General features: G+C 47.9%; 1 protein-coding gene across 2 annotated transcripts; it reads right to left on the minus strand.

Moving 5' to 3' along the window:
* Window positions 1-763: 763 nt before the first annotated feature.
* LOC147119716 (uncharacterized) lies at window positions 764-11,008 on the minus strand. Of its 2 annotated transcripts, none has more exons than XM_085985210.1 (2): window positions 10,782-11,008; window positions 764-1,803 (listed from the first exon to the last, which is right to left on the minus strand). In XM_085985210.1, exon 2 carries the CDS (start codon window positions 1,707-1,709, stop codon window positions 924-926), a length of 786 nt encoding a protein of 261 aa, XP_085841336.1. In that variant the 5' UTR covers window positions 1,710-1,803; window positions 10,782-11,008; the 3' UTR covers window positions 764-923. The 2 variants fall into 2 exon arrangements, with proteins under 2 accessions (XP_085841336.1, XP_085841335.1); XM_085985209.1 differs by lacking the exon at window positions 10,782-11,008 and adding an exon at window positions 10,689-10,775.
* Window positions 11,009-11,893: the final 885 nt, after the last annotated feature.

Raw genomic sequence — 11,893 nt, forward strand, 5'->3', positions numbered from 1 at the left:
AGGGTCGAGAACCAGAGGACACAGATTTAAGGTGGTTGGCAGAAGAATCAAAGTTGACATGGGGAAAAACTTTTTACGCAGCGAGTGGTTAGGATCGGGAATGCACTGCCTGAAAGGGTGGTGGAGGCAGATTCAATCGTGGCTTTCAAAAGAGAATTGGATGAGTACCTGAAGGACAAAAATGTGCAGGGCTACGAGGGAAGGGTGGGGGAGTGGGACTAGCTGAAGTGCTCTTGCAGAGAGCCAGCACGGGCTCAACGGGCCGAATGGCCACATTCTGTGCTGTAACCATTCTATGATTCTACGAACACGTTAAACCTTCATAGAATAATTACCACTCATTTATAGATGGAAACTTAACCCTGCCGTTTCACTTTCAGTAAGGAACAGATCGCAGTTTGACACCAATCTCTGATTTGACAGCATGTTTCCAGCATTCACCGTTGTTCTTCCTGACTCAACACAGTTGTAAAGGAGCCTTCTGTTCTGTGCCTAGGAGCTGTAACCCATGGGAGAGAGCGGCTGGGACACATTCCTTACAGGCCTCAAGATTAACCTGCACGGGGACATTGCTGTCAGTGAAGAGAGACGAGAAAGACCAAAGTGCCATTTGCCCCTCAGTGTGGCCCTGAAGGACTGTGTCCAGGCTGTAGTTCTGTTCCCGCCGTACGATCCTCCCCCCAGATTGTCCTTTCTGAGCTCCAGCCAGGTGATGCTAAACACTCAGCTGGGAACGACAAAAATCCACAACAATGTGTTTAAAGCAAACTGATTTATTTGACATATATCCAGAATATTAAACTCCAGCCCAGTTACAGGGGTTATTAACATCAGCAGAAACAAACCCCAACTGTCAGAATGAACATGGTTCAGTCCGGGATGTGATTAACAGCAGCAAACATTTCAGAATCCAACCCCTGCCGTCATTTGTGAACTCGCTGGTGTTTCAGCAGGTTGGATGACTGAGTGAATCCCTTCCCACAATCGGAGCAGGTGAACGGTCTCTCCCCGGTGTGAACTCGCTGGTGTGTCAGAAGGTTGGAAGACCGAGTGAATCCTTTCCCACACTCGGGGCAGGTGAACGGCCTCTCCCCAGTGTGAGTGCGCTGGTGTTCCAGCAGGTCGGATGAACACCTGAATCCCTTCCCACACTCAGAGCAGATGAACGGCCTCTCCCCGGTGTGAACTCGCTGGTGTTCCAGCAGGTGGGAAGACCGAGTGAATCCCTTCCCACATTCGGAGCAGATGAACGGTCTCTCCCCAGTGTGAGTGCGCTGGTGTGCAGTGAGGTGAGATGATTGCCTGAACCCAGACCCACAGTGAGAGCACCTGAATGGTCTCTCGTCAGTGTGAACACGTTGATGGCATGTCAGTTCCCCAGAAAATTTAAAGCACTTCCCGCAGTCCAGGCATTCAAAAGGTTTCTCGTCAGTGTGAACTTGCCAGTGCTGCAGCAGCTGAGATGAACTCGTGAATCCCTTCCCACACTCAGAGCAGGTGAACGGCCTCTCTCCAGTGTGAACACGTCGATGAATTTCCAGCTGAAATGGGTAGTTGAATCGCTTCCCACAGTCCCCACATTTACACGGTTTCTCCCCGGTGTGACTGCGCTTGTGTCTCGACAGGCCAGAGGATCGGCTGAAGCCTCGCCCACACACAGAACACGTGTACGGTTTCTCCCCGCTCTGAACGGTGCTTTCTGCTTCCATGTTCAAAGGCCCTGATGAATCGAGTGACTCTGTCAGATCTTGAAGTGATGTTTGGTTTGAGTTTCCCGTCTGCAAATCCTCCCCTTCTAACACCCTGTAAAATGAATTTAAAACAGGAAAAAGGGAGGGTGAGAGAGAATCAACAAAAACAAAAAGGCTGGTTGTGAAATTGAGCTGAATGAATCTGGGAATTTGTGGGGCCGGCACTAGAAAAAAGTGACCATGAAAGCTGCCGGATTGTCGTAAAAACCCAACTGGTTCACTAATGTCCTTCAGGGAAGGGAACCCGCCACCCAGTCTGGGCCTACACAAGACTCTGGCCTCTATGGGAGGAGAGAGAGTGAGGCGGGAGGGGGAGGGGTGAAGGAGAGTGACTTTATACATCTGCAACTCGACTAGAACTTTGACAGCACCTCCCAAACACGCGACCTCCACCACCTAGAAGGACAAGGGCAGCAGGTGCATGGGAACACCATCACCTCCCAGTTCCCCTCCAAGTCACACACTATCCTGACTTGGGCATATATCGCCGTTCCTACATCGTCGCTGGGTGAAAATCCTGGAACTCCTCACCTAACAGCATTCTGAGAGTACCATAACTGTCCACAGTACTCCAGGTGTGGTCTCACCAAGGCCCTATATAATTGCAGTAAAACTTCTTCACTCTTATACCCCAATGCAATTGTAATAAAAGCTAACTTACCATTTGCTTGCTGTACCTGCAGGTTAACTTTCTGTGATTTGTGTACAAGGACACACAGGTCCCTCTGAATACCAACATTTCCGAGTCTCTCACTGTTGAATCCGTGTGTTAATGGAGACACAGAATGCAGGAGTTGATTTAACAAGTGTTTACTGAACAAAGTCTGGAGGTGAACTAACTATACAAGACGCTATACAGGCTTACATACCCGAGTGGTCACTACTGGTACTACAGTATACAGGGGCTTCAAAAACATAGTTCCTCTTAAAGGTACATACACTACAATTCCTCCCCTTTTAGATAAATAGTACATAACATTTTAAGTAATCATTAAATAACATTTTTACAAGAACAATAATCTACACATTTGCTGAAGTTAATCAATTACAAATTCAGTCTCTCTGGAGGCTTCCTGACTCGGTCCGGATAACGCCTCGGTGGTGTAGTAGGTTTCGGTGGTGTAGTAGGTTCTTTTGGCAAGGTCGATTCGGCTTGAATGCCAGTGTCGGGTTCATCTGGTTCCAGTATCACCGGATCGGAGGTAGATACTATGGGTATCTCTGCTTCATCACTAGACGTATAGAGTTGTGGTGTAGGTTGCCCCTTTTCGGATGACTCTATGATCTGGTCAGCATGGCGCCTTATTATGCTTTCTCCAATGTCCACGGTATACATCAGCGGTCCTAGTCGTGTGCAAATAGTTCCAGGCTGCCATTTCTCGGTACGGTAGTCCCGGGCCAAAACTTGTTGACCTATCTGGAAGGTTCTAGTTGGCCTTTCATTCATGCTTTGAAATTGCCGGTTCTCTACGTCCCTTCTGATGTTTGGCTTGATCAAATCCAGCCGGCATCTTAGTCTTCTATTGAAAAACATCATGGCGGGGGTTTGGTTTGTAACCACATGTGTTGCATTCCTGTATGCAAACAAGAAGTTATCTACCTTATGTTGTAGATTTATGTCTTCATTACCCATGGCCTTTATGGCCTTCTTGAAGGTCTGGACAAACCTTTCAGCTAATCCATTGGAGGCGGGATGGTATGGGGCGGACGTGTAGTGCTTAACCCCATTGTTTTTTAAGAACTTCCTGAATTCTTCGGATAAAAATTGCGGTCCATTATCAGAACAGATCTGTTCAGGCAGCCCATTCCTGGCGAATATGGTCCTTAATACTGTGATGGTTTTTCCCGTGGTGGTGGGGGACATCTTTATTACCTCCGGCCACTTGGAGTGTGCATCCACCGCGATTAAGAACATTGAGTCCATAAATGGACCAGCAAAGTCGATATGTACCCTTTGCCATGGAGATGAGGGCCACTCCCATGGATGTAGAGGGGCTTGTGGTGGGGCGTTTTGGACCTTCTGGCATCCTAGACAGCTCTTGGTCATTTCTTCGATGTCTCCATCGATACCTGGCCACCACACAAACGCTCTGGCTAAGTTCTTCATTTTCACTCCACCCAGATGCCCCTCGTGAAGCTCCTTTAGCACTTTATCCTGGAGTTTGGGTGGAATCACCACTCTGGATCCACACATCAAGGTTCCTCGGCACACTGACAGCTGTTCTCTTCTTTGCGAGAATGCTGGCAACAGTGGTTCGCCATGTGCTGGCCATCCCTTCACCGTTAAATCGTAGACTCGTGAGAGAGTCAGGTCATTTCTCGTTTCCTTTTCAATGGTAGAATTTGTCACTGGTAAACATTCCACTATGGTCGAGTGGAACATCTCCACTGGGTCTACTGTAGGCGCTTCTTCTACCGTTTGCAATGGTAGGCGCGATAACCCATCAGCATTCCCATGCTGTTTTGTTCCTTTGTATTCTATGTCATATTGGTGTGCCCCTAGGAAAAGGGACCACCTCTATAGCCTTTGCGCTGTCATAATGGGAACGCCCTTTTTAGGGTTGAATATGGAGACGAGGGGTTGATGGTCAGTCAACAAGGTAAATTTTTGTCCGTGTAGGTAATGGTTGAATTTCTTCACCCCACCCCCCCCCACACCAGGCTGAGTGCCTCCCTGTCGATCTGGGCATAGTTACGCTCAGCTGAGTTCAATGAGCGTGATGCAAAAGCTATCGGCCACTCCGAGCCATCAGGGAATCTATGCGATAATACCGCTCCCACGCCATAAGGGGATGCATCGCACGCCAGTCTGATTGGCAGTGATGGGTTGTAATGAGCCAACACTTCCTTGGATGTGATCAAGCCTTTGCATTTATGGAAGGCACGTTTACAGTCTTCGCTCCATTTCCAAATTACTCCCGTTTGTAGCAGTGCGTTAAGAGGGTGCAGAACCGTTGACAAGTTCGGTAAAAATTTATGATAGTAATTTATTAATCCCAGGAACAACCTTAATTGTGAGACATTTTCAGGCGCTGGGGCTTTTACGACCGCTTCAATTTTTTCAGGTGACTTATGCAACCCTTCTTCGTTAATGACATGGCCACAATATGATATTTGTTTCTGGAAAAATTCGCATTTGGGGCGATTTGCTCGTAGGCCCCATTCTCTCAGCCTCGTGAGCACCTTCTCCAAATTGGCAAGGTGCTCGTTGTCATTTTCTCCTGTTACAAGGATGTCGTCTAGGTAGCATTGAGTCCCCGGAATCCCTTGCAGGACTTGCTCCATAGCTCTTTGCCAGATAGCTGGAGCTGATGCTACTCCGAAAACCAGTCGATTGTACTGGTACAGGCCTTTGTGTGTGTTTATCGTGAGATACTTTTTAGAGGCCTCCTCAACCTCCATCTGTAGATATGCCTGTGCCAAGTCAATTTTGGTGAAACGTTTCCCTCCGGATAGTGAGGCGAAAATATCTTCTATCCTCGGAAGAGGATACTGTACCGTGTGAAGAACCGGGTTTACAGTCACCTTGAAGTCCCCACAGATGCGAATTTTTCTCTGTTCTTCAGATTTATCATTATTCAACGTTTTCTTCATGACCGGGACGATGGGTGTTGCCCACTCGCTCCAATCTACCTTGGATAACACGCCTGCTTTTTCCAAATTCTCCAGCTCTGCCTCGACTGCTGGACGAATTGCGTATGGCACCGGCCTTGCCTTAAAAAACTTGGGAATTGCCACATCTTCCACTTTTATTGAGGCGGTGGCGCCTTTCAGGGTTCCTAGTTCCTGTTGAAACACTTCTTTGGCGTTAGCCAAGATTTCTTTTAATTGTCCAGGTATGACGTCATCATCATTTTTTTTCTTACTGGTCATCGTCAGTGCCTGAATGGAGTGCCAGTCTAAACGTATCTTTCTGATCCATTCACGTCCCAACAACGGTGGACCACCATCTTGCAGAACGTATAAATACAACTTCTGTATTTCCTTGCCGTTGTATACAACAGGCACCCTTATTTTCCCTCTGGGGTATACTTTCTGCCCCGTATATGTCTTCAAGATAATGGACGTGTCTTTCAAAGGTATATGCGGAAATAGCCGCTCGTAATCCTGTCGACTTATGACGGTCAGAGCTGATCCTGTATCTAGCTCCATTTTAACTGGGGACCCCGCTATCGTGAGGGTAACCCAAATGGTCTGGTAATCTTCTTTGGCAATTATATTAAGTAATTTGAGACAGCTTAGTCTCTTGTTTCCGGAGTCGCTATCGCTCTTCTGGTCTTCGGAGCAACTGTCTGTCATCATTTGTACCTTTCTGTACTTTTCCTTATTGACCTTTTTACTGTCAGCGGATTTTTTTCCAGATCTGCATACACGTGCAATGTGTCCCATCTTTCTGCATTGCCTGCATGCTTTGTCCTTGAACCAGCAGTCCCTCTGGTCATGGGTGGATCTGCCGCAGCGATAACATCTCTTGACACCCCTTGTCATTTCATGGGTGCCGAAGTCCTGTGGCTTTTGCTGTATCTCTGCAGCTCCTCTTGCTGCTGCTTCGTATGATACAGCCACACTGAAAGCCTTGTCCAGTGTCAAATCTTTCTCAGAAAGTAGTCTTTTCTGTGTTCCTTCGCTTAGGAGACCGCAGACGAATTTGTCTCGTAGGGAATCTGCCAGTCCTGCCCCTAATTGGCAGTGCTTTGACAGCTTTTGTAATTCGGTGAGGTAATCAGCGTTACTTTCATTCTTGTGCTGATTCCTCCTGAAGAATTTGAATCATTCCGCTATCAGCAGCGGTGTTGGGTTTAAGTGCTCCTGTAGGGTATCAACAATCTCCTTAAAATTCTTGTCCATCGGTTTGGCTGGAGTGATCAAGTTTCGTAACAGCCCGTATGTCCTTGCGCCCATCAGATTTAGAAGTACCGATGCCTTTTTATCATCCGCTACTTCATTCGCCTTGCAATATACCTCCACTCTTTCCACATATGTGGTCCAATCCTCTGTATCACTATCGAAAGCAGTAATATTGCCAGTCTTAGGCATCCTGAAAATCAAAAATGGCGCCTCCCACACTTTTCCTTCTTCCCTGCCGAGTCAAGATGGCGCCTCCCGCGCTTTCCCGCCGCTGCTGCCAACGCTGTTCTCCGCGGTATTTCTATTTTTTTATTATTTTTTTATTTACACATATATTTTAAACAGTTTCTCCGTCACTTGGAGAATCGTTCCAGTCGGACTCTCTGGGACTTTCCCCTCCCTCTGCTCGGTCCGAACGCCGACCTGCTTTGCAGCGCCGGCCGTCTCCTGAGTGCTCCACCCTCTGTCTGTTTGCTTCTGCTTTCCGACTCGTTGCCCGGCCCCGCTGCAGAGCCATCCGATCGAGCCACAGCCCGCCGCCCAGGAAGGATCAGTTTAGCCCGTTTAGCTGGCGAAACCACAGTTTGTTTGTTTTTTTATCTTTGACCTTCGTCGGAGGAATCGATCTCCTTGAGGTGCTGCCGAATTGCAGGTAAGTTCGTTTCTAACTCGTCGCCACTGTTGAATCCGTGTGTTAATGGAGACACGGAATGCAGGAATTGATTTAACAAGTGTTTACTGAACAAAGTCTGGAGGTGAACTAACTATACAAGACACTATACAGGCTTATATACCCGAGTGGTCACTACCGGTACTACAGTACACAGGGGCTTCAAAAAAACATAGTTCCTCTTAAAGGTACATGCACTACACTCACCATTTAAAAAATATTCTGCTTTTCTATTTTTCCCACCAAAGTGGATAACTTCACATTTCTCCACATTATATTCCATCTGCCATGTTCTTGCCCACTCACTTAACCTGTCTATATCCCTTTGCAGACTCTTTGTGTCCTCACAGCTTACTGTCCCACCTAGCTTTGTATCGTCAGCAAACTTGGATACATTACACTCAGTCCCCTCATCGAAGTCATTGATATAGATTGTAAATAGCTGAGGCCCAAGCACTGATCCTTGCTATACCTGACTAGTAAACAGTGGCTGGGGCCGGACCCCACCATCACGCAGCACCTTCAGTATAGGCTCACAGCTCAGAATTACCACTCGACAAAGTACTGGAGGGCAAACAGTGACTGGGGCCGAACCCCACCATCACACAGCATCTTCAATACAGGCTCACAGCTCAGAATTACCACTCAGCAAGGTACTGGAGGGTAAACAGTGACTGGGGCCGAACCCCACCATCACACAGCACCTTCAGTATAGGCTCACAGCTCAGAATTACCACTCGGCAAGGTACTGGAGGGCAAACAGTGACTGGAGCCGAACCCCACCATCACACAGCACCTTCAGTACAGTCTCACAGCTCAGAATTACCACTCAGCAAGGTACTGGAGGGTAAACAGTGACTGGGGCCGAACCCCACCATCAGACAGCACCTTCAGTATAGGCTCACAGCTCAGAATTACCACTCGGCAAGGTACTGGAGGGTAAACAGTGACTGGGGCCGAACCCCACCATCACACAGCACCTTCAGTATAGGCTCACAGCTCAGAATTACCACACAGCAAGGTACTGGAGGGCAAACAGTGACTGGGGCCGAACCCCACCATCACACAGCACCTTCAGTATAGGCTCACAGCTCAGAATTACCACTCAGCCAGGTACTGGAGGGCAAACAGTGACTGGGGCCGAACCCCACCATCACACAGCACCTTCAGTATAGGCTCACAGCTCAGAATTACCACTCGGCAAGGTACTGGAGGGCAAACAGTGACTGGGACCGAACCCCACCATCACACAGCACCTTCAGGAGAGAAAGGGAGAAAAATCCAAGCCTGCGATGAATCTGGATTTCAAACAGCGAAGATGTGGGGAGGAGGGGGAGTGTGTGGGATGGGGTTTTACAGATTAGGAGGGGCAAGAGAGAAAAGAATGTTCCAGAGATACTAGAACTGTCTGTTCAGAATTTCTATCCTGTACCGACAGTGATGACTTTTGTAAATTATGAAGACAGGTTGCACAGACTAGGCGTCTATTCCCTTGAATATAGAAGATTAAGCGGTGATCTAATTGAGGTGTTTAAGATGATTAAAGGAGTTGATCGGGTAAACAGAGAGAAACTATTTCCTCTGGTGGGGGAATCCACAGCAAGGGGACATAACCGTAAAATCAGAGCCAGGCTGTTCAGGGGTGATGTCAGGAAGCACTTCTTCACACAAAGGGTACTGGAAATCTGGAACTCTCTCCCCCAGAAACTGCTGCGGCTGGGGGTCAATTAAAAATCTCAAAACTGAGTGTGCTAGATTTTTGTTAGTCAAGGTTACTAAGGGTTACGGAACCAAGGCGGGTGAATGGAGCTAAGATAAAGATTAGCCAGGACCTAATTGAATGAGGGAACAGGCTCGATGGGCTGAATGGCCTCCTCCTGTTCCCACTTACGGTGATCACTTTTGTAAACAGCTTTTACAGGGAATTAGGAGGCGAGGATACGCAGACGGGATTAATCCTGGGCCCCTCCTGTTCCTATGACAGACTGAACCAATCACACAGCTCAGTGTCAGATTGAATTATTCCTCTCTCCAGCCTGTAACCGAGGAAACTTGTAACACTGAGGCTGAAATTCCACTTCCGTGAGCCGGGGGTGGAGGCAGTGCTGGGCACAGGAGCAGCAGACCGGATTCAGAGTGGGCAGGCTGGGATTGCCCTTGTCCTGGGTTTTATAGTGAGCATGTGCTGGGGACCAAGCTCATTGGCAAACGGATGGATTGCAAACCCCTAGGACTGTACATGGGGATTCTAACCCTGGGACTGTACATGGGGATTCTAGCCCTGGGACTGTACATGGGGATTCCAACCCTGGGACTGTACATGGGGATTCTAACCCTGGGACTGTACATGGGGATTCTAGCCCTGGGACTGTACATGGGGATTCCAACCCTGGGACTGTACATGGGGATTCCAACCCTGAGACTGTACATGGGGATTCTAACCCTGGGACTGTACATGGGGATTCCAACCCTGGGACTGTACATGGGGATTCCAACCCTGAGACTGTACATGGGGATTCTAACCCTGGGACTGTACATGGGGATTCCAAAACTGGGACTGTACATGGGGATTCCAACCCTGGGACTGTACATGGGGATTCGAACCCTGAGACTGTACATGGGGATTCTAACCCTGGGACTGTACATGGGGATTCCAACCCTGGGACTGTACATTGGGATTCCAACCCTGGGACTGTACATGGGGATTCTAACCCTGGGACTGCATATGGGAATTCTAACCCTGGGACTGTACATGGGGATTCTAACCCTGGGACTGTACATGGAGATTCCATCCCTGAGACTGTACATGGAGATTCCATCCCTGGGACTGTACATGGGAATTCCAACCCTGGGACTGTACATGGGGATTCCAACCCTGGGACTAGAATGGAAAATAACAACAGAAAATGCTGGAAATACTCAGCAGGCTAGGCAGCATCCGTGGAGAGAGAAACAGTGAACGTTTCAGGTCTGGACCCTTCAACAGAACTGGAAGAAGTTGGAGATGGAACAGATATTAAGCAGGTGCAGAGACAGGGGGGGGGGGGGGGTTAGGATGGGAGGAAGAAATTGAAAGAACATACTGTGCTTATGTAAGAGGCAGGAAAGATAAAATGTTGAAAATGGGAATTGCAAAATCATACAGCATGAAAAATGGGGACAGGATTATTGTCTGAAATTGTTGAACTCTATGTTGAGTCCAGAAGGCTGTAAAGTGCCTAATCGAAAGATGAGGTGCTGTTCCTCGAGCTTACGTTGAGCTTTATTGGAACAATGTGATAGGCCGAGGACAGAGAGATCAGAGTGGGAGTGAAGCAGAGAATTAAAGTGACAGGATACTGTAGAATTGGAGCCCGGCTCCAGGGCTCTTCTGTTACAATTGTGTGGGATGTTAGATGGTGAGAAATCAGTTTACTCACCCTGACACTAGGACCCGGTTGTCAACACTCACTGAAGCCCCGCCCACTCTTTGTTCCTGACCAAGATGACCACGCATGCGCTTTGCTACTCACTGAATCAAGATTGCGGCCGCTAGCCTGGGCCTGTGACCGGGAGAAGCCCCGATGCTGCAAACGCGGGACCTTCAGATTATTATTCGGGGCTTGCGGCCTTCATCAGTTGTTTATGAAGCCTCTCCGCCTACCCGCCGGTCCATTACTCCACTCCGTCAGGCCGTTTCTCACCAATTGATGCACAGCTACTCCGTACCCACCATCTCTGTCGTTATACGCACCGCGCATGCTCCAAACCCAGGCGGGTGCCGCGCCTGCGCACTGGGCTCCTGTAGTATGGGTTTGGCACCTTCTCCCCCGCGGGGAATGCTGGGTAAAATCTCCGCCATTCAAAGGCCATATCAGTGACTAGAACAGGATTTACTGGGATTGCATTGAGCACTGAACCATGTTCATTCTGGCAATTATAATTTGTTTCTACTGATCTTAATAACCCCTATACCTGGGCTGCAGATTAATATTCTGTATAAATATTGAATAAATCAGCTTTGTATGTAACAAATATTATGTAAGACTATTTGATATCTCCATGATAAAAGTAGATGTCCCGTTGCCGACTGTTCCATTTTTTGGCCTTTTCGTACTCTAATTTATATCACTTCTCACCTAGTTTGCCTTGTACCACATCAAACCCCAAACCTGTTCCATTTGAGTACATGGCTTGTGGAGTGTCTCACTCATCTGAACTTCCTTTGAACCACCCCTTTATGGAACTATCTTGCATAAGATTTGAAATCTGTTATTTCCTGTACCATTTTGGATGCGATTTAGTAAATACTCCTCCACACATACTGCATGTGATCGCCTTTGAAATGTTCTGATCTTTGTAATTGTCATTGCTGATTTTGATGGTCTCTTTGATTGAATCTCTTGTTATTAACATACTTTGCACTATTTCTTTATTCGAGATAATTGTTTCAAATATCACCAGGCCCCACCAGTAACCATCTGACTCCACCATCACATCTTCATGCATTACCCGCCCTCACTAGAGATAGTTTCACCACTACTGACTGGGAAGGCAACCAAATTCTATCCTTGATCTGGTCTGTTCGTTGCTCTCAGCCAAGGCAGCAGTTCAGGGGTTATAATTGGCCTCAGTACCACTGGGT

This window comes from Somniosus microcephalus, chromosome 4, assembly GCF_052327205.1.
Source record: "Somniosus microcephalus isolate GS21.2 chromosome 4, FLI_Smic_1.0, whole genome shotgun sequence".
NCBI classification, from domain to species: domain Eukaryota; kingdom Metazoa; phylum Chordata; class Chondrichthyes; order Squaliformes; family Somniosidae; genus Somniosus; species Somniosus microcephalus.

Coding starts and splice junctions, on each gene's coding strand:
- LOC147119716 (XM_085985209.1), bottom strand. CDS start 10,765: ATGCGTGGTCATCTTGGTCAGGAACAAAGAGTGGGCGGGGCTTCAGTG. Junction 1,804..10,688: donor AACCGGGTCCTAGTGTCAGG/GTGAGTAAACTG, acceptor TTCATTTTACAG/GGTGTTAGAAGGGGAGGATT.